The 23,740-nt window shown below is 44.4% G+C and overlaps 1 protein-coding gene across 2 annotated transcripts in view; it reads left to right on the top strand.

Moving 5' to 3' along the window:
* angpt4 (angiopoietin 4) overlaps window positions 1–23,740 on the top strand; it is a 107,596-nt gene that overhangs the window by 30,146 nt on the left and 53,710 nt on the right. For both annotated transcript variants that reach the window (XM_063041025.1, XM_063041026.1), the window contains exons 3-4: window positions 1,557–1,678; window positions 21,740–21,972. In XM_063041025.1, the coding sequence (XP_062897095.1) occupies window positions 1,557–1,678; window positions 21,740–21,972 (355 nt within the window). The remainder of the gene's footprint in view (window positions 1–1,556; window positions 1,679–21,739; window positions 21,973–23,740) is intronic.

The raw sequence follows: 23,740 nt of genomic DNA, 5'->3' as shown, positions 1-23,740 counted from the left end.
TTAGATTCAACTTTATCGTCATTGTGCCGAGTACAGATACAAAGCCAATGAAATGCAATTAGCATCTAACCAGAAATGCAAAGAATAGTGCTATTTACAAAATAACTGCAAATAAAAAGTGCTACAGCACACAAATATAAAAGTACTGAGACAGTACAATATGGGTGCAATACTGCTTAGCGCTATGATGTGAGGTTCAGCAGGGTCACAGCCTCAGGGAAGAAGCTCTTCCTGTGCCTGCTGGCCCAGAAACGGAGGCTCCTGTAGCGCCTACTGGATGGGAGGAGAGTGAAAAGTCCATGGTTAGGGTGAGATGCATCCTTGATAATGCTTTTCGCCCTGAGCAGGCAGTATTTATGGTAGATGTTCTCAATAGTGGTCAATTGGGTGCCTGGGCAGTTTTCACCACACGCTGCAGTGCTTTGTGGTCCGATACGGGACAATTGCCATACCACACTGAGATGCAGTTGGTGAGTATGCTCTCAATGGTACAGCGGTAAAAGTCCGTCAGTATCCTGGGACAGAGGTGATCTTTCTTCATGCTCTGCAGGAAATAAAGGCGCTGTTACGCCTTTTTGATCAGGATGGAGGAGTTCGGGGACCAGGTGAGATCCTCGGAAATGTGGCCCAGACCATCAAACAGCACCAATCCGGTCCATGCTGTGCCTTTAGTGGCAGCTGCAGGTATAGAGGCTATTACATTCATTGAGGACAGAACCCTGCTGCAGTTCACCATCAGCCAATTGCCTTTAGTGTAACTTCTTTAATCATTCCGGCCTTCACATTCTGCTGAGACTGGGCCAATGGGACCTTGTGGGAATTCAGTGAACTCCAGCCAAAGATCGGCAATGCTCCCTGACCCTGTTGGTTCTCTGGTCTCCAATTCCACCTGCATTCCTGAAAAGGGGAGGAGGGGGAACCACCATTTCAGGAAATGTGCAGGGATATTTGCATGGTGGAAGAGGGATTTGGGGAGAGGTGGGATGAAGGGGTGGAACAGTAGCATAGTTTCTAACATAACGAGAGATGTACCTCCGCTGTCAGACTCCTAATGGTCCATGAACCCATTTCTGTAATTTACAGCAACACACACACGCAGAATGCCGGAGAAACTCAACAGGTCAGGTGGCATCTATGGAGAGGAGTAAGTAGACAGCTGATGTTTCAGGCCAAGACCTGATGAAGAATCTCAGCACGAATTGTTCGTCTCCATAGAAGATACCAGACCTGCTGAGTTCCTCCAACATTGCTTTGGATTTCCAGTATTTACAGAATCTCTCATGTTAGTGAAATGCATCATTTGAATTAGCGACCAACACAGTCCAAGGATATTCTGGGGGCAGCCTACAAGTATTGTCTTGCTTCTGGCGCCAATATTGCATGTCCTCAATGCCTTCATTTGCCCCTCCTTACCATCTCAACCCTCATACCCACCGCATCCCACCCTTTCCACGTCCTCTGTCTCTCTGCTCCCCCAGCTCCCACAAACACTATCCCCCTCCCTAGCCCTCCCCATCCACAGAGCTGAATCTTGACCCGTATCCTCTGCTCCACAGGTTTTGAACCAGACATCAAGCATGGAGATTCGGCTCTGGGAGAACTCCCTCTCCACCAACAAGCTGGAGAAGCAGCTGATAGTCCAAACTAACGAGATCAGCAAAATGCAAGAGTGGAATCGGTGAGAGCCCATTCCTTCACCTGCCATGATCCGCGAGACTCCAGTCAGTCCCCATTCCTTCACCTGCTGTAGTCCGTGAGACCCCAATCAGTTCCCATTCCTTCCCCGCTGTAGTCCGCAAGATTCCAATCAGTTCCCATTCCTTCACCTGCCATGATCCGCGAGACACCAATCAGTTCCCGTTCTTTCACCTGCCATAATCCGTGAGACCCCAATCAGCTCCCATTTCTTCCCCGCTGTAGTCCGCAAGATTCCAATCAGTTCCCATTCCTTCACCTGCCATGATCCGCGAGACTCCAGTCAGTCCCCATTCCTTCACCTGCTGTAGTCCGTGGGACGCCAATCAGTCCCCATTCCTTCCCCTGCTGCAGTCCGTGAGATCCCAATCAGTTCCCATTCCTTCACCTGCCATGATCCACGAGACACCAATCAGTTCCCATTCCTTCACCTACCACATCTGTGAGATCCCAATGAGTCCCGCTTCTTCACCTGCCGTGATGTGTGGGATCCCTGGTGGGTCTCTGTTCCATCATCTGCAGTGATCCATGGGATCCCTGGTGGGTCTCTGTTCCATCACCGCCGTGATCCATGGGATCCCCCATGAGTTTGCTCTCTTCACCTGCCACGATCCACAATGTCCCCAAGTCTCCATCAGGCATCCTTCATCAGGGGTTTTGTCCATACACTGCCTTTGCTAGGCTGGCCACTTGTGTTGGTAGAAACCCTGCTGAGCTGTTTGGGAGTGTGTCCATGCACAAATGTGTGATTTTATATAAAACATAGAACATACACGGTACGGGACCTTCAGCCCATGAAGTTGTGCCGACCTTTTAATGTACTCCAAGATCAACCTAACCCTTCCTACATAGTGCTCAATTTTTCTATCAGCTATGTGTCTACCTAAGAGTTTCTCAAATGTCCCTAATATATCTGCCTCCACCACCCCTGGCAGGGAGTTCCTGTCTCTCTGTTAAAAACACCTCCCCCTATATTTTCCTCCAATCTCCTTAAAATTATGACCCTCTATTTAGCCATTTCTGCCTTGGGAGAACGTCTCTGGCTGCCAACTCAATCTATACCTCTTATCTTCTTGTACAACTCTATTAAGTCACATCTCATCCTCCTTCACTTGAAACAGAAAAGCCCAAGTTCACTCAACCTATCCTCCTGAGACAGGCCCTCTCGTTCAGCCAGCATTCTGGTAAATCTCCGTACCCTCTCTGAGACTTCCACATCCTTCCTACAACAAGGTGACCAGAAATGAACACAATAGCAGGGCAGATAAAGGGGATGCAGTGTATGTTGTATATCTGAACTTTCAGAGGCCTTTGACAAGGTGCCACACATAAGGCTACCTACCAAGTTAAGAGCCCATGGTATTACAGGAAGGTTACTGGCAAAGTTAGAGCATTGGCTGATTGGTAGGAGGCAGCGAGTGGGAATAAAATGATCCTTGTCTGGTTGGCTGCCAGTGACGAGTGGTGTTATGCAGGGGTCGGAGTTGGGGCTACTTTTTATGCCATATATAAATTATTTAGATGGTAGAATAGATGGCTTTGTTGCCAAGTTTGCAGATGATACAAAGACTGGTGGAGGGGCAGGTGGTGTTGAGGAAATAGGTAGATTGCAGAAGGACTTAGACAGATTAGGAGAATGGGCAAGAGAGTGGTAAATCAAATACAATGTTGGAAAGTATACGGTCATGCACTTTGGTTGTAGAAATAAATGTGCAGACTATTTTCTAATTGGGGACAAAATCCAAAAATCTGAGATGCAAAGGGACTTGGGAGTCTTTGTGCAGAACACCCTAAAGGTTAACTTGCAGGTGGAGTCAATGGTGAGGAAGGCAAATGCAATGCAGTAACAGAGAAACATAGAAAACCTACAGCACAATACAGGCCCTTCAGCCCACAATGCTGTGCCAAACATGTACTTACTTCAGAAATTACCTAGGCTTTACCCATAGCCCTCTATTTTTCTAAGCTCCATGTACCTATCCAGGAGTCTCTTAAAAGACCCTATCGTTATCCGCCTCCACCTCCATTGCTGGCGGCCCATTCCACGCACTCACCACTCTCTGCGTAAAAAAAACTTACCCCTGACTTCTCCTCTGTACCTACTTCCAAGCACCTTAAAAATGTGTCCCCTCGTGTTAGCCGTTTCAACCCTGGGAAAAAGCCTCTGACTATCTACATGATCAATGCCTTTCATCTTCTTATACACCTCTATCAGGTCACCACTTATCCTTCGTCACTCCAAGGAGAAAAGGTCGAGTTCACTTAACCTATTCTCATAAGGCATGCCCCCCAATCCAGGCAACATCCTTGTAAATCTCCTCTGCACCTTTTCTATAGTTTCCACATCCTTCCTGAGGTGAGGTGGCCAGAACTGAGCACGATACTCCAAGTGGGGTCTGACCAGGGTCCTATAAAGCTGTAACATTACCTCTCAGCTCTTAAACTTAATCCCATGGTTGATGAAGGCCAATACACCTTATGCCTTCTTAACCACAGAGTCAACCTGCGCAGCAGCTTTGAGTGTCCTATGGACTCGGACCCTAAGATCCCTCTGATCCTGTACACTGCCAAGAGTCTTAACATTAATACTATATTCTGCCATCATATTTGACCGACCAAAATGAACCACCTCACACTTATCTGGGTTGAACTCCATCCGCCACTTCTCAGTCCAGTTTTGCATCCTATCGACATCCCACTGTAACCTCTGACAGCCATTCACACTATGCACAACACCTCCAACCTTTGTGCCATCATCAAATTTACTAACCCATCCCTCCACTTCCACATCCAGGTCATTTATAAAAATCACGAGAGAAGGGATCCCAGAACAGATCCCTGAGGCACACCACTGGTCACCAACCTCCATGCAGAATATGACCTGTCTACAACCACTCTTTGCCTTCTGTGAGCAAGCCAATTCTGGATCCACAAAGCAAGGTCCCCTTGGATCCCATGCCTCCTTACTTTTTCAGTAAGCCTAGCATGGAGTACCATATCAAATGCCTTGCTGAAATCCATATACACTACATCTACTGCTCTACCTTCATCAATATGGTTAGTCACATCCTCAAAAAATTCAATCAGGCTCGTAAGGCACGACCTGCCTTTGACAAAACCGTGCTGACTATTCCTAATCATATTTTGCCTCTCCAAATGTTCATAAATCCTGCTTCTCTGGATCTTTACCATCAACTTACCAACCACTGAAGTAAGACTCACTGGTCTATAATTTCCTGGGCTATCTCTACCCCTCTTCTTGAATAAGGGAACAACATCTGCAACCCTCCAATCCTCCAGAACCTCTCCTGTCCCCATTGATGATGCAAAGATCATTGCCAGAGGCTCAGCAATCTCCTTCCTCGCCTCCCACAGTAGCCTGGGGTACAGCACATCCAGTCCCAGAGACTTAGCCAACTTGATGCTTTCCAAAAGCTCCAGCACATCCTCTTTCTTAATGTCTAAATGCTCAAGCTTTTCAATCCACTGTAAGTCATTCCTACAATCGCCAAGATTCTTTTCCATGGTGAATACTGAAGCAAAGTATTCATTAAGTATCTCTGCTGTCTCCTCCAGTTCCATACACACTTTTCCACTGTCACACTTGATTGGTCCTATTCTCTCACATCTTATCCTCTTGCTCTTCACATACTTGTAGAATGCCTTGGGGTTTTCCTTTGCCAAGGCCTTCTCCCAGCCCCTTCTGACTCTCCTAACTTAATTCTTAAACTCAGTCCTGCTAACTTTATAATCTTCTAGATCTCTATCATTACCTAGCTTTTTGAACCTTTTGTAAGCTTTTCTTTTCTTCTTGACTTGGTTTTTAACAGCCTTTGTACACCACGGTTCCTGTACCCTACCATCCCCTCCCTGTCTCATTGGAGCAAAGCTATGCAGAACGCCATGCAAGTATCCCCTGAACATTTGCACGTATTTGCTGTACATTTCCCTGAGAACATCTGTTTCCCAATTTATGCTTCCAAATTCCTGCCTGATAGCCTCATATTTCCCCTTACTCCAATTAAACGCTTTCTTAACTTGTCTGTTCCTATCCCTCTCCAATGCTATGGTAAAGGAGATAGAATCAATCAATATTTGGGAAATTAAAATCTCCCACCACGACAACCCTGTTATTATTACACCTTTCCAGAATCTGTCTCCCTATCTGCTCCTCGATGTCCTTGTTATTATTGGGTGGTCTATAAGCCACAGAGACTCCGTAGACAATCCCTCCATGTCTTCCTCCTTTTCTGCAGCAGTGACACAATCTCTGATCAGCAGTGTCACACCCCACCTCTTTTGCCTCCCTCCCTGTCCTTTCTGAAACATCTAAAGCCTGGCCCTCTAAGTAACCATTCCTGCCCCTGAGCCATCCAAGTCTCTGTAATGGCCACAACATCATAGCTCCAAGTACTGATTCACGCTCCAAGCTCATCCACTTTGTTCATGATGCTTCTTGCATTAAAATAGATACATCTCAAACCATCAGTCTGAGCATATCCCTTCTTGATCACCTGCCTATCCTCCCTATCACACTGTCTCTGAGCTTTCTCTATTTGTGAGTCAACAGCCTCTTCCTCCATCTCTTCAGTTCAGTTCCCACCCCCCAGCAATCGTAGTTTAAAAATAATGTTAGCATTCATTTCAAGAGGTCTAGAATACAAGAGCAAGGATGTGATGCTGAAGCTTTACAAGGCACTGATGTGGCTTCACCTTGAGTATCGTGAACAGTTTTGGGCCCCTCATCTAAGAGAAGATGTGCTGGCATTGGAGAGGGTTCAGAGGATGTTCACAAGGATGATTCCAGGAATGAAAGGATTATCATATGAGGAATGTTTGATAGTTGTGGGTCTGCACTCGCTGGAATTTAGAAGATTAAGGGGGGATCTGATTGAAACTTTTCAAATATTGAAAGGCCTTGACAGAATAGATATGGAAAAGAGTCTAGGACAAGAGGGCACAGCCTCAGGATAGAGGGATCCATTTAAAACAGAGATGTGGAGAAATTTCTTTAGCTAGAAGGTGATGAATTTGTGGAATTTATTACCACAGGCAGCTGTGGAGGCCAGGTCGTTGGGTTTACTTAAGGCAGAGATTGATAGGTCCTTGATTGGACACAGCATCAAAAGTTACAGGGAGAAGGACGGGGCTGAGGAGGGGTAAAAGGATCAGCCATGATTAAACAGTGTACATTCTCTCCGTGATGGCATGGGTTTCCTCCGGGTGCTCTGGTTTCCTCCCACATTCTAAAGATGTGCAGATTAGGGTTAGTGAGTTGTGGGCATGCTACATTGGCGCCAGAAGCATGGCGACACTTTGTGGGCTGCCCCCAGCACATCCTTGGACTGTGTTGGTTGACACAATGACGTGTTTTACTGTATGTTTCAATGTTTTGAAACACGTGACAAATAAAGCTAATCTTCAACCACCAATTTTACACTGATCCCTCAATGTTACTCTCAAATCCCCGTCAACTGTCCTTCCCCCTCTTATTCTCCTGTCACCCACCTAACTGGAGACTCATGATAGTGCAGAGGCCAATTCTCCTCCCAGCACATACGGCTGTAAGACCACAAGAGACGGGAGCAGAATTTAGACCCTTGAACCTGCTCCACCATACGGCCATGGCTGGTTTTCTCCCTCTCAGCCCCATTCTCCTGCCTTCTCACTGTAGCTTTTGATACCCTGACTAATCAAGAACCTATCAAAGATTAAAAAGAAGGATTAGCTTTATTTGTCACACGTACATTGAAACATCAAACCATACAGTGAAAAAACAATATGCAGTCATTTGCATCAAGGAGCAAGGTTGTGTTGGAGCCAGCCTGCAAATGTCACTGCCCTTCTGATGCCAAACTATCATCCCCACAGCTTACAAACCATAACTGGTACATCTTTGGAATGTGGGAGGAAACTGGAGCACCCAAAAAAACCAATCCAGTCACATGGAGAATGTACGAACTCCTTACAGACAGCAACGGAACTGACACAGAACGCAGATGACATAATAGCATTACACTGTCTATGCACCCTCCACTTTAAACCAATCCAATGATTTGGCCTCCCCAGGTCTCTGGGGGAAGTCTCAGGGTACGGGATGTCTCAGATCGGGTCCAGAATATTCTGAAGGGAGAGGGCGAGCAGCCAGTTGTCTTGGTACATGTTGGTACCAATGACATAGATAGGACAAAGGAGGAGGTCCCAAAGAGAGATTTCCGGGAGTTAAGAAGGAAGCTGAGAAGCAGGACCTCCAAGGTAGTAATCTCAGGATTGCTACCTGTGCCACGTGCTAGCGAGGGCAAGAATAGTAGGATCAGGCAGATGAATGCGTGGCTGAGAGACTGGTGCAGGGGGCAGGGCTTCAGATTCTTGGATCATTAGGATCTCTTCTGGGGGAAGTATGACCTGTTCAAAATGGATAGGTTACACCTGAACCCGAAGGGGACCAATATCATGATGGGAAAGTTTAATAGAGCAGGTAGGGAGGGGTTAGATTAATTTGGCAGGGGGATGGGAACCGGAATGATAGTGCGGAGGAAGGGGAAAACAGAAATAAATCTAAGATAGTGAGCAGTAAAGATGTCAGGAAAGACAGGCAGGTGATGGGGCAAATTTGTAGCCATTGGGATGAGTTGCAGTGCAATCAAAGCAAAAAGTACCAAATACTGGTCTTAAGGTGTTATACTTAAATGCACGCAACATGAGGAATAAGGTGGATGATCTTGTCGTACAACTACAGATTGGCAGGTATGATATTGTGGCCATCACTGAGACATGGCTAAAGGATGCATGTCTCTGGGAGCTGAACGTCCAAGGATACATGGTGTATCGGAAGGATAGGAAGGTAGGCAGAGGGGGAGGTGTGGCTTTATTGGTAAGAAATGATGTTAAATCATTAGAAAGAGGTGACATAGGATCGGAAGATGCAGAATCTTTATGGGTTGAGCTAAGAAATTACAGGGGTAAAAGGACCCTGATGGCAGTTATATACAGGCCTCCAAACAGCTGCAGTGATGTGGACTACAAATTACAACAGGAAATAGAAAAGGCTTGTCAGAAGGGCAGTGTTATGATCATTGTGGGGGATTTTAACATGTGAGTGGATTGGGAAAATTAGGTTGGCACTGGATCTCAAGAGAGAATTTGTAGAATGTCTGCGAGATGGCTTTTTAGAACAGCTTGTTGTTGAGCCCACTGGGGGATCGGCTGTACTGGATTGGGTATTGTGTAATGAACCAGAGGTGATTAGAGAGATTGAGGTGAAGGAACCCTTAGGAGGCAGTGATCATAACATGATTGAGTTCACTGTGAAATTTGAGGAAGAGAAGCCAAAATCTGATGTGTCGGTATTTCAGTGGAGTAAAGGAAATTATAGTGGCTTGAGAGAGGAACTGGCCAAAGTTGACTGGAAAGGGACACTGGCAGGAAGGACGGCAGAGCAGCAGTGGCTGGAGTTTATGCGAGAAATGAGGAAGGTGCAAGACAGGTATATTCCAAAAAAGAAGAGATTTTCAAATGGAAAAAGGATACAACCGTGGCTGACAAGAGAAGTCAAAGCCAAAGTTAAAGCAAAGGAGAGGGCATATAAGGAAGCAAAAATTAGTGGGAAGACAGAGGATTGGGAAGTTTTTAAAAGCTTACAAAAGGAAACTAAGAAGGTCATTAAGAGGGAAAAGATTAACTATGAAAGGAAGCTAGCAAGTAATATCAAAGAGGATACTAAAAGCTTTTTCAAGTATATTAAGAGTAAAAGACAGGTGAGAGTAGACCGATAGAAAATGATGCTGGAGAAATTGTAATGGGAGATAAGGAGATCATGGAGGAAATGAACGAGTATTTTGCATCAGTCTTCACTGAGGAAGACATCAGCAGTATACCGGACACTCAAGTGTGGCAGGGAAGAGAAGTGTGCGCAGTCACAATTACGACAAGTATTCAGGAAGCTGAATAGTCTAAAGGTAGATAAATCTCCTGGACCAGATGGAATGCACCCTCGTGTTCTGAAGAAAGTAGCTGTGGAGATTGTGGAGGCATTAGTGATGATCTTTCAAAAGTTGATAGATTCTGGCATGGTTCCAGAGGACTGGAAGATTGCAAATGTCACTCTGCTATTTAAGAAGGGGGCAAGGAAGCAAAAAGGAAATTATAAACCTGTTAGCTTGACATCGGTGGTTGGGAAGTTGTTGGAATCGATTGTCAAGGATGAGGTTACGGAGTACCTGGAGGCATATACTTTATTCTTTATACTTCATTGTCGCCAAACAATTGATACTAGAACATACAATCATCCCAGCGATATTTGATTCTGCACTTCCTACTCCCTGGATTACAAATATTAAATATTAAAAATAGTAAAAATTAGTAAAGATTAAAAATTTAAATTATAAATCACAAATAGAAAATAGAAAAATGGAAAGTAAGATAGTGCAAAAAAACCCAGAGGCAGGTCCAGATATTTGAAGGGTACGGCCAGATCCGGTTCAGGATCCATTCAGCAGTCTTATCACAGTTGGAAAGAAGCTGTTCCCAAATCTGGCCGTACGAGTCTTCAAGCTCCTGAGCCTTCTCCCGAAGGGAAGAGGAACAAAAATTGTGTTGGCTGGCTGGGTCGTGTCCTTGATTATCCTGGCAGCACTGCTCCGACAGTGTGCGGTATAAAGTGAGTCCAAGGACTGAAGATTGGTTTGTGTGATGTGCTGTGCCGTGTTCACAATCTTCTGCAGCTTCTTTCGGTCTTGGACAGGGCAACTTCCATACCAACAGGACAAGATATGGCATATGACAAGATAGGCAGATCTCAGCATGGTTTCCTTAAAGGAAAATCCTGCCTGACAAACTTATTACAATTTTTTGAGGAAATTACAAGTAGGCTAGACAAGGGAGATGCAGTGGATGTTGTATATTTGGATCTTCAGAAGGCCTTTGACAAGGTGCCACACATGAGGCTGCTTAACAAAATAAGAAAGTTACAAACGTTGATAGGGCGTTGGCTGATTGGCAGGAAACAGAGAGTGGGAATAAAGGGATCCTATTCTGTTTGGCTGCCGGTTACCAGTGGTGTTCCACAGGGGTCTGTGTTGGGGCCGCTTCTTTTTACATTGTACATCAACAATTTGGATTATGGAATAGATGGCTTTGTGGCTAAGTTTGCTGATGATACGAAGATAGGTGGAGGGGCTGGTAGTGCTGAGGAAACAGAGAATCTGCAGAGAGACTTGGATAGATTGGAAGAATGGCCAAAGAAGTGGCAAATGAAATACAATGTTGGAAAGTGTATGGTTATGCACTTTGGCAGAAGAAATAAATGGGCAGACTATTATTTAAATGAGGAGAGAATTCTAAGTTCTGAGATGCAACAGGACTTGGGAGTCCTCGTGCAGGATACCCTTAAGGTTAACCTCCAGGTTGAGTCTGTGATGAAGAAGGCAAATGCAATGTTGGCATTCATTTCTAGAGGAATAGAGTATAGGAGCAGGGATGTGATGTTGAGGCTCTATAAGGCGCTGGTGAGACCTCACTTGGAGTACTCTGGGCAGTTTTGGTCTCCTTATTTAAGAAAGGATGTGCTGACATTGGACAGGGTACAGAGAAGATTCACTAGAATGATTCCGGGAATGAGAGGGTTAACATATGAGGAACATTTGTCCGCTCTTGGACTGTATTCCTTGGAGTTTAGAAGAATGAGGGGGGACCTCATAGAAACATTTCGAATGTTGAAAGGCATGGACAGAATGGATGTGGCAAAGTTGTTTCCCATGATGGGGGAGTCTAGTACGAGAGGGCGTGACTTAAGGATTGAAAGGCACCCAATTAGAACAGAGATGCGAAGAAATTTTTTTAGCCAGAGGGTGGTGAATCTATGGAATTTGTTGCCACGGGTGGCAGTGGAGGCCAAGTCATTGGGTGTATTTAAGGCAGAGATTGATAGGTATCTGAGTAGCCAGGGCATCAGAGGTTATGGTGAGAAGGCGGGGGAGTGGGACTAAATGGGGGAATGGATCAGCTCATGATAAAATGGCGGAGCAGACTCGATGGGCTGAATGGTCGACTGCTGCTCCTTTGTCTTATGGTCTTATGGTCTTATGGAAAAGCCTAGATAGAGTGGATGTGGAGAGGATGTTTCCTGTGGTGGTGGAGTCTAGTTCCAAAGGACACAGCCTCAGAATAGAGGGGTGTCCCTCTATAACAGAGATGAGGAGGAATTTTTTTAGCCAGAGAGTGGTGAATCTGTGAAACTTATTGCCACAGGCAACTGTGGAGGTGAAGTCATTGGGTATTTTTAAAGCAGGGGTTCACAATTTCTTGATTAGTAAGGGCTTCAAAGGTTACTGGGAGAAGGCCAGAGAATAGGGCTAAGAGAGATAATAAATCAGCCATTATGGAGTGGCAGAGCAGACTCAATGGGCCGAATGGCCTAATTCTGCTCCTACATCTTATGGGCTTATGGTCTGTAGCAACGAAATCCACAGGTTCACTGCCCTCTGCTTTTGGGAAGCTGAGCACCCGGAGGATGTTCAGAAGGAAAACAGGCAAACTTCACATAGTCAGCACCAGAGGACAGGACGTTTCTGGAGTTCAGAGCTCCATGTAAGTAACATCACCTGGAAGTCAGGGAGATTGGTCCATCAAGTGAGCACTGCCTGCCTAAGATCTTGTCACTAATCAAACATTAAGGAGGAGGCTACTTAGCATCCACTCCAGGACCAGCAGACTCAAAAACAGTTACTGTACTTTCCCCAAGCAGTAAGGCTGATCTCCACCTCTACCCACTAACCCACCCCTCCACACTCCCAACCACCACGACCTTATCATTTCCTTTCAGTCACCCTAATGTACTGACACTCCTCTACCTAGCATCACTTTATGGAAATACAATCAATTTAACTCCTGTCTTCTATCATTTCGGATCTCCCCCTCCCCTTCCCACTTTCAACTTTCAAATCTCTTACTAGCTCTTCTTTCAGTTAGTCCTGACAAAGGATCTCGGCCCGAAACATCGACTGTACCTCTTCCTAGAGATGCTGCCTGGCCTGCTACTTTCACCAGCAACTTTTATGTGTGTTGCTTGAATTTCCAGCATCTGCAGAATTCCTTGTGTTTGCGAATTTAACTACGTACTTATTTGTGTTGTGTTTTTTTTCATTATTATTGCGTTCCTTATCTTATTGTGTTTTATTTGTGCTCTATCAGATCCGGAGTAACAATTATTTATTCTCCTTTACACTTGTGTACAGGAAATGTTATGAAACAATCTTGAATCTGTTTAGACAGCACCATACAGATATGGTCCTTTAGCAATTCACATTAAACTCAGCTTTGCCCTGGCAGACACACTCTTAGGGATCCAGCGAGACCTCTCATCTGCACAGTTTATTCCAGCCATCCTGTAAATCATTAGTCAATTGGCAGTGGGAGTATCAGTCCGGCTTAGTGGATAAAAATAGCCCTTAGTTAAACAAGCAAAAACCAGCTGAAATATCCACTGCAAAGCCCTGACTATAATACACACTGAGATCTGGACTTAGAAACAGCTCTCACTTTACCAAGGTAATAAAGACAGCAAATGTGCTGAATGATGTGAATCAGTAGAGACACTGTGCAGTACAAATGGAACGAGTTTACTTTGATTCATTCTGGTTAATCACTCAAGTATTTCTCATAATAAATATGCCCGATTCTCAACCTCCCCTCTGGGGCAGGTTTTCTTATAGCCATTTTCGGCAAAGCAAACTCCCAAAATGTGCAATTAACCAGATACCATGGGCACCAAGGTTAATGCAACACTATTACAGCTTGGAGCATCAGAGTTCAGAGTTCAGTTCCGGTGTCCTCTAAATATGTCTCTATCTACTATCCCGGAAAAGATCTAAGAATAATCAGGAATCTCTACTGGCAACAAAGTGCAGCCATACAGATAGACAACGAGATCGGTGAATATCAGCCAACAAAGCGAGGAGTCAGACAGGGCTGTATTCTATCACCAGACCTGTTCTCCCTGTACAGTGAAAACATCATGAGAACCATACAAGACCTACCTGGAATAAGTATAGAGGATACAATATCAACAACCTCCGCTATGCGGATGATTCAGTACTGATAGCAAACAGTGAAGTAAATTTACAGAAACTACTATCTACCATCAACACAGAGAGCAAAAGACTTGGCCTAACCTTAAACAAAAAGAAGACTGAAGTGATGGTAACATCAAAGAAACCTGATATCCCAAACTGTAGGATCGTATTGGGAAATGAAATCCTGAAACAAGTTCACAACTTCAAGTACCTTGGATCATGGGTAACATCTGATGGCAAATGCGAAGCAGACCTAAAAGCAAGAATAGCAATGGCAAGAACAGCATTTACAGAAATAAGAAACATCCTAACGAACAAGAAAATAGCAATTGACAACCGCCTTAGAACTCTCAGCTGCTACATTCTTCCTATAAGTTCTTACCTTGGAGGAGGAGAAGATGGCGGCACGACGCAGCTTGCACGGCCACTCCGGTGAACGATATCTGTTATTTGTCAATAGGATGCCGTGCACAATCCTGATTTGATGAAGACAGACGTGAGAGAACGGAGGAACATCTGGAGAAACTTCTGAAATGCCTTTTTCGCTGCCGTTGTTACTGTGTGATCCTGAATCTCTGGAGGGGAAGGCCTCGAGTCCTTGGCTTTGCTTGTTGCTTGGCGGCCGGGACGGAGTCAAAGTGCTCGGCAGAGATGGTGCTCGGTGCTCAGTGTCGAAGGGCTGGTTGGAGGCTCGAAGTTTTCAGATGGACTCAGTGTCGGCTGTGGTTGAGTGCTTCTAATGCATCGACAGTTGTAGGTGCCTGGAGGTTTATGGTAGAGAGAGTTTCTCCCTTCTCCTGCCTGCTATCAGGACTGTCGGGAGTCGATCCGAACTTTGAGACTTTTTTTTTACCGTTCCCATGGTCTGCTCTTTATCAAATTATGGTATTGTTTAGCACTGCTGTAACTATATGTTATAATTATGTGGTCTTGTCAGTGTTAGTCTTTGGTTTGTCCTGTTTTTTTGTGATATCACTCTGGAGGAACATTGTATCATTTTTTAATGCATGCATTTCTAAATGACAATAAATGAGGACTAAGTGTCCTCATAATCTAATCTAATCTATTGATGTATGGCTGCGAGTCATGGACCATCACAAATGCAATGGCAAAAAGAATCAATGCAGCAGAGATGTGGTTCCTCAGAAGAATGCTATGCATATCATATACGGACAGGATAACCAACGAAGAAGTTCTACAGAGAACGAAAACAAAACGTGCGTTACCTATAAAAATCAGAAAACAGCAATCAAAATTCCTTGGACACATCATGCGAAGAGAGACATTAGAACATTTAGTTACAACTGGAAAGCTGGAAAGAAAAATTAGCAGAGGAAGATAGAAAATGAAAATGACAGATGGAATAACATCATGGTTAGAAACAGGGGAGGCAACAACTACAATTCAGAGGGTCAGGGACTGTGATGGATGGAGAGAAGTGATCACCCACGCCAAACGGCAAGGCACCTGAATAATACTATCCCTAGATTCAAGATTCAAGATTGTTTACCATCATTTCCAGTACATAAGTGTAAAGGAGAACTAAATAGTTGCTACTGCAGATCCAATGCAGCACAAAAAAACACAATAAATACAAATAGATAAGATAGCTTATATACATAGATTGATTGTATGTCCATAAAGTGACAATGCACAGGAGTGTCTGTACATTAAGGTGACTGACAGGAAATGATAAAGTAGAAATGGAGTGGGTTAGTGGGGGCGAGGTGTTGATCAGCCTCACTGCTTGGGGAAAATAACTGTTCTTGAGTTTAGTGATCCCGGCGTGGATGCCAAGCAGCCTCCTCCCTGATGGGAGTGGGACAAGGACGGACCAGTTAGGTATATATAAATATAAGTAATGCTGAGAACATGAGTTGCAGAGTTATTAAAAGTGATCCTGTAGGTTGGGGAATCAGTTCAGTCTTAAGGTTCAAAAGCCTGATGGCTGTAGAGTAATAACTGTTCCTAAGCCTGGTGGAGTGGGACCTAAGGTTCCTGTATCTCCTGACTGCTGGTAGTAACGAGGAGAGAGCATGGCCTGGATGATGGATGCTGATTTCTTGTGGCAGCGCTCCATGTAAGTATGTTCAATAGTGGAGAGGGCTTCGCCTGTGATAGACTGGGCTGTGCTCACCACTTTGTGGCATTTTTTTCCATTTCTGGGCATTGGTGTTTCCATACCAGGCCATGATGCAAGCAGTTAGGATATTTTCAGTTACATTTTGTAACTACAAAACATAAAACCAATTTAAAAGAAAAACACGAAGTCCAGAATGTGAGTCCAACCTCATTTTTACTTTAAGCATGGATGTATGGCGTGGTGGCATGATATTGTATGCCATTTACGTACTTTTACGTATAATGCATAACGTAATATGTAACCAACAATGAATGCTTAATCAAACAATAAATTTACAATATTATTCAAATATTACTCTAATATTAAAGACACAACACTGCATATCTATAGAAATTTGTCAAAGTTTTAGGTGACAAGCCAAATCTGCACAAATGTCTAAGAAAGTGGTACTGGACCCACAGTGACAGCTTTCAAGTGCACATCCAAGGACTTTTTAAACATGCTGAAGGTTTCTTTTTCTCCCTGCCTTTAATAAAGAACTTCCCTGCTCTTAGTGAGAAAATACTGTGGGATGTTTTACCTCTAAGAGGCAGCACTATCAAAACAGTGTGACTTCTCCTCAGTATCAGAGTGGTGCATCTGTGCTCAGGAGTCTGCAGTGGATCCCGGACCCACTTCCCTCTGTCTCAGAGGCCAGGTCCTCCCAGGGAAGAACAACAAGAACCATTGACATTGAGATCCAAATACAGATTCAGATTCATTATTTGTCACACATGCATCGGAACACACAGTGAAGTACGTCGTTTGCCTCAACAACCAACACAGCCTGAGAATGTACTGGCAGCAGTCCGCAAGAGAAGTTTAGATAGATACCTGAATGGGAGGGTATCAAGGGCTATGATCCAGGCGTGGGTTAATGAGACAGGGCAGAATACCAGTTTGGCACAGACTAGATGGGCTGAAGGGACTGTTTCTGCTCTGTAGTGCTCTTTGACTCTATTGAATGTGTGCGTGTTTTTATGAGTGCTTGAGTCTGTGTGTATACATGAGTATGTAAATGTGTGGTTGAATGTGTATTGTGTAGCTGTGTACATATGTTTGTATGTGCGTGTTTTAATGTGTGCATGTAGACTTGTGTACATTCTAATGTGTATGTACTTATGTAAGTTTGGATGTGTCTGTGCATGGAGGAATGTATTTGTACATATGGGCAATTTAAGGCACTGAGTCACAACTGGGTCATCAGTAATCAATGCTATTTTGCTCAAAATTTAGATTAGCTAGTTGGTTTGCTTTTTTTGGCCTGAATGCCAGTTCTGCAAGGCCCATTTCTCTGTCCTGCACACTCACAGGACTCTCTGTGCTTGTTTTGGCCTGAATGCCAGCTTTGCATGGCCCATTTTTCTGTCCTGCACCTCACAGGACCCTCTGTGCCTTTTTTGGCTCTGAGCACAACAAAGATAGAATAACCAGTGACCCAAATGGTTCAATTTGTTGAACATCTGATAAGATCTTATGAAAACTGCAGGTTTCAGTCTGCAGCTCTGAATACAAGGGCTGGTGGAGCAAAGGTGAAAATCCATCCATCAACTTGACATGCATGAACTCCTGAATATTTGCATGACCTTGAGCTCCAGCAGAGATGCGTTGATTGAGCTGAGGGAGGGAAAGGGGTCTGATTAATGGGGGAGCTGTGTAAGGGACCAGTCAGGACCAAGGAGTCAGAATCCATTCAGCAGAATGGGACACAGGCCAGCATCTCACAGGAACTGCTGGATCACTGTTTGTATCGTTGACCTGTGACCTGAGGCTGTAATGTAATCCATCTGCCAATCTCCCAAACCCTCAATTGTTTCCTATGCGTAGAATTAAAGCCACTCATATGCAGAGAAAGCATGGTGGAAGGCAGTGAACCAGCGCAGAATTGCTGAGTGACACCAAACAGGAGACCATTCAGCCCATTGCATTTGTGCCAGCTCATTGAAAGACCAATTAGTCCCTTTCCACCATGCCTCTGCTCTTGTCACATAGAAGTAGTCATCGTATTCTGAATCAGAATCAGAATCAGGTTTATTGTCCCTGGCATATGTCAGGAAATTAGTGTTTTGCAGCAGCAGTACATCGCAGCACATAAAAAACTATTAATTACAATAAGAGAAGGACAAAAAAAGTGCCCTCTTCGTTGCACTCGGATTTGGCCAAGCAAACCAATTAGATCTAAAGCGGAGAGTAGGGATGGACAATAAATGCTGGTGTTACGAGTGATGTCCTGATCCTGAAAAATGAATAATTCAGAAAAAGTCTTTACTGACCCTCTGTGTGACCAAGCTTGCCCAAGTACAGTAAGACGCTGATAATCCTGATCTAACCATCTGCGCAGGCCAAGTCTTTGGGTATATTTAAGGCAGAGGTGGCTAAATTCTTGATTAGCAAGGGTGTTAAAGGTTACAGGGAGAAGACAAGAGAGTGAAGTTGAGAGGGGCAATAAACCAGCCATGATGAAATGGCAGAGCACATTTGATGGGCCAAATGGCCTAATTCTTTTCTTGTTGTCTCCTATCCAACAGTCAGGAAATCCTGATGGTCTGACAACTGACTCAGTGGATGCTGGCTACTGAGCTCCCAGCCCAGTCCACTCCCTGACCCCTCTCTTTGCACATCAGGCTCCATTCCCACTTCTCCTTTTGCAAACCAAGACATCATTTCCCAAACACAAGAGTTTCTGCCGACACTGGAAATCCAGAGTAACACACACAAAGTGCTGGAGGAACACAGCAGGCCAGGCTGTATCTATGGAGGGGAATAAACAGTCAACATTTCGGGCCAAGACCCTTCATCAGGAGTGGAATAAAGTGTTGAAAAATTGACTCGTTATTCCTCTCTATAGATGCTGCCTGACAGACTGAGTTCCTCACTTCCCAAGATCCCTTTGAAGTCGCCAGGTTGATGAGAAAATTTCCTTCACTGTACCTGTAAACTGAAACATTGAAAGGCATTGTTTGCATTGAGGATGTGCTAGGAAGATCCTGCAAATGTTGCCATATTTCTGGTGCCAAAATACTAACATACTAACCCTAACCCATACATCTTTGGAATGAACACATGGATGAAATCCTTGTGGTCACAGGGAGAACGTACAAATTCCTTGCAAACGGTGGTGGGAATTGATTCCCTCTCTGTAAAGGGTTACGCTAAATGCTACAGTACTGCACCATTCAATGCCACTAAGACCAAAGGACTGATTGTGGACTTCAGAAGGGGTAAGACAATGGAACACACACCAATCCTCATAGAGAGATCAAAGGGTGAACAATTTCAAGTTCTTTGGTGTCAATATCTCTTAGGATCTATCCTGGACCCGACATATCGATGCAACTACAAAGAAGGCATGACAGTGGCTATATTTCATTAGGAGTTTGAGGAGGTTTGGTATGTCACCAAAGAAACTCTCAAATTTCTACTGATGTACCGTGGAGAGCATTCTAACTGGCTGCATCACCATCTGGTAAGGTATGGCGGGGCTACTGCACAGGATCGAAACAAGCTGCAGAGAGTTGTAAACTTAGTCATCTCCATCATGGGCACTAGCCTCTGTTGCATCCAGGACATCTCCAAGAAGTGACGCCTCAGAAAGTCGCCATCCATCATTAAGGGCCCCCATCTCCCAAGTTATTCCCTCTTCTCGTTGCCACCATCAGGGAGGAGGTACAGGAGCCTGAAGGCACAAGCTCAATAATTCAGGAACAGCTTCTTCCCCTCTGCCATCAGATTTCTGAATGGAGATTGAACCCATGAACACTGCCTCACTACATTTTTATTTCTATCTTTTGCGCTACTTAATTGCTGCCGAAAAGACAACAAATTTCACAACGTATTCCGTTGATATTAAACCTGGTTCTGATTCTGATTCTGATCTGTGCTGTGTAACGCTGAGAGCAATGTGAATTAAGGGTGTGGTAGTGTATTAGTAGGGAAACTATCCAATGGTTTGATAAATGTGCCCACAGGACCGTTTTGAATTGGATTATTATTGTCCTATGCACAGAGATTCAGTGAAAATCTTGTCATGCATAGTGTTAATGCAGGTCAGATCATTACACAGTGCATTGAGGTAGAATAAGGTAAAACACTAACAATGCAGAATAAAGTGTAACAGCTACAGAGAAAGTGCAGCGAGGTAAATAATAAAGTGCCAGATCATAGATTGTGAAATCAAGAGCCCATCTTATTGCACTAGGGTACCTTTTAATAATAGCAGGGTAGAAGCTTGTCCTTGAGATCTGACAACTCATAGCAGGTTAAGGGTGCTACCTAAATGGAAGATGATCTTCTGTCCTGATGAAGGGTCTCAGCCTCCATAGATGCTGCCTGACCTGCAGAGTTCCTCCAGCATTAGGATTTGCTTAGAATTGCTAGCACATGCAGAATCTCTTCTGTTTATCTAAATGGAAGATCTTAAATGATACTGTGGGTGGTGGGGTTTCTCTACCAAAGGAGATGTGAGGCACTCCTTCTCTCCACTAGCCTGTAGGTCACCCTTGGGCAAGGTGTAGCACCTGTCAGCGCCCTGATCAAGGTCACTTGAAGCCACAGGAGCAGTCGTATGAGCAGCTGGTGCATATCACAAGTCCTGGTGATGCAACCTCTGACGCCAAGTAGACAATCTCTGAAGAGTATTGATAATGGCTGGGGTCACCCGTCTTGTAAAGACACTGTCCAGAAGAAGGCAATGGCAAACCACTTCTGTAGAAAAAATTGCCAAGAACAATCATGGTCAAGACCACGATCACCCACGTCATACAAATGACACATAATGATGATGATGATATTTGTATTATATGCTGTTAAACTTAATGAGAGACCAGAGGCATGTTGACTTTAACTGCAGTGCCTCTGGACATAGAGCACAGAACATGGGACAGTACAGGCCCTTCAGCCCACAATGTTGTGCTGATCTTTTAACCTACTCTAAGATCAATCCATCCCACATAACCCTCCATTTTTCTTTCATCCATGTGACTATCTAAGAGTCTCTTAAATGTTCCTAATGTATCTGCTTCAACCACCACTCCTGGCAGTGTTCCACATATCTACCACTCTGTGTGTAAAAAACCTACCTCTGACATCACCTCTATATTTTCCTCCAATCACATTAAAAGTATGCCCCTTCATATTAGCTATTTCCACCCTGGGAAAAAGGTAGATATGGTTTCAGATAGATTTTTTTGAACATAAATCTCAGCAGCAGAGGCTGAGGGGAACTCTGATCAAGGTTTATCAGATTATGAGAGGCATAGACAGAGTAGACAGCCTTTTTCCCTGGGTTGAAATGTCTAGTACCAGAGGGTATGTATTTAAAATGAGAGGGGGTAATTTCAACACGAGATGTGAGAGGTGGGTGTTTTACACAGAGAATGGTGAGTGCCTGGAATGCACTGCCTGCGGTACTGGTAGAGGCAGAGACAGTAAGGACTTTGAAGAGATGTTTATATGGGCACATGGATGTGAGGGAAATGTAAGGATGTGGACATTGTGTTGATAGCAGTAATAAGTTTAGTTGGCCTTTTCATTGCATATTTATTTGGTTTGTGGGCTGAATGGCTTGTTCCTGTGCTGTACTGTTCTATTTTCTATATTCTATAACCCAGAGAAACCCAATCCCACACTCAGCTATTCCAGCACAAATCAAAATACTGTACCCCTCCGCCAATTGTCATTCTTTATAAACTCTACACTCAATCAAAACTCCGCTAAATCAGGCCAAGATCCATTCACATTCGCACTGTGCTAACACCTTAGTCCTCTCCATTTCCTCCTTCTGTAATCTCCAGCCATCTGTTGATTTCCAAATCAATCTAACACTTTCCTCCTCTTCCCTCACCCACTTCAGCCTTTTAGAGAGGAAGGTGTTTGACCTGGAGGCCAGGCATCAGAGTGAGGTGAGCGCCATCAAGAGGGAGAGGGAGCTTCTACAGCAGCTCCTGGCCCAGCAGGTCAGCGCCGTACGGGAGCTGGAGTCACGGTTGCAAGAGGCCAGCAGCAGCACCAATGGCCTCCAGCACCAGCAGCTGCTGCTCGAGGACAACATCCAGCACCTTGTCACCCTGGTCTCCCAGGGCAAAGGTAAGGGACTGGTACTGGGGTTGCCCACTGAGGCTGAGGAGGAGAGGGCAGCTGGTTGCTCTGGCAACTCGTTTGAAGTAGGCAAGGGTGTCTCACACCTGATCATGTTCCTCAAGCACCTTCCCCTCCATCCCACTCAGAGTATCTCTCCACCTCAGAAGATGTGGAATCCTTGTGGGTTGAGTTAAGAAACTGCAAGGGTAAAAGGCCCTGATGGCAGTTATATACAGGCCTCCCAGGAGTAGCTGGGATGTATACCACAGGTTACAACAGGAAGTAGAAAAGGCAAGTCAAAAGGGCAATGTTATGATAATCATAGGAGATTTTAACATGCAGGTCGGTTAGGAAAATATGGTTGCAAATGGATCCCCAAAGAGTGAGTTTGTTGAATGCCTATGAGATGGCTTTTTAGAGCAGTTTGTCGTTGAGCCTGAGGGGATCAACTACACTGGATTAGCTATTATGTAATGAACCGCAGGTGATTAGAGAGCTTAAGAACCCTTAGCAGCCAGTGAACACAATAGTTCAACTTGAAATTTGATAGGGAGAAGTAATTCTGATGTAGCAGTACTTTACTGCAGTAAAGGAAATTACGGTGGAATGAGCGAGTAGTTGGCGAAAGTAAATTGGAAAGAGCTGCTGGCAGGGATGTCAGCAGAGCAGCAACGGTGTGAGTTTCTGGGGAAAATGAGGAAGGTGCAGGATAGATGTATTCCAAAAACAAAGAAATACTCAAATGGCAAAATAGTACAGCCGTAGCTGACAAGGGAACTCAAATTAATGTAAAAGCAAAAGAGAGAGTATGCAACAAAGCAAAAATTAGCAGGAAGATGGAGGACTGGAAAACTTTTAGAACCCTACGCAGAGCAAGTGAAAATCATTAGGAGGAAAAAGATGAAATATGAAAGCAAGCTAGCAAACAATATCAAAATGGATAGTAAAAGCTTTTTCAAGTATGTAAAATATAAAAGAGAGATGAGAGTGGATATAGGACCGCTAGAAAATGAGGCAGAAGAAATGATAACAAGGGACAAGGAGATGGCAGATGAACTAAATGTATTTTGCATCAGTCTTCGCTGTGGAAGACACTAGCAGTGTGCCAGATGTTGAAGGGTGTGAGGGAAGAGAAGAAAGTTACTGTTAGAGGGGAGAAGATGCTCAAAAAGGTGAAAGACCTAAGGGTACATAAGTCACCCAGGAAAAAAAATTAACTGCACCTTAGGGTTCTGAAAGAGGTAGCAGTAGAGATTATGGAGAATTTTCAACATAATTGTATAAGGGCTAAGAGTGTTGTAAAAGCGAGCCTGAAGGCTTTGTGTGTCAATGCAAGGAGCATTCGTAACAAGGTGGATGAATTCAAAGTGCAGATTGTTATTAATGATTATGATATAGTTGGGATCACAGAGACATGGCTCCAAGGTGACCAAGGCTGGGAGCTCAACATTCAGGGATATTCAATATTCAGGAGGGATAGACATGAAAGAGAAGGAGGTGGGGTAGCATTGCTGGTTAGAGAGGAGATTAACACAATAGAAAGGAAGGACATTAGCCGGGAGGATGTGGCATCGATATGGGTAGAGCTGCATAACACTAAGGGGCAGAAAACGCTGGTGGGAGTTGTGTACAGGCCACCTAACAGTAGTAGTGAGGTTAGGGATGGTATTAAACAGGAAATTAGGAATGTGTGCAATAAAGGAACAGCAGTTATAATGGGTGACTTCAATCTACATGTAGTTTGGGTGAACCAAATTGGTAAAGGTGCTGAGCA

Source organism: Mobula hypostoma, chromosome 2 (assembly GCF_963921235.1).
Source record: "Mobula hypostoma chromosome 2, sMobHyp1.1, whole genome shotgun sequence".
Taxonomy (NCBI): Eukaryota; Metazoa; Chordata; class Chondrichthyes; order Myliobatiformes; family Myliobatidae; genus Mobula; species Mobula hypostoma.
The sequence above is the reverse complement of the archived record's forward strand: the minus strand, read 5'-3'. Positions and strand labels throughout refer to the sequence as shown.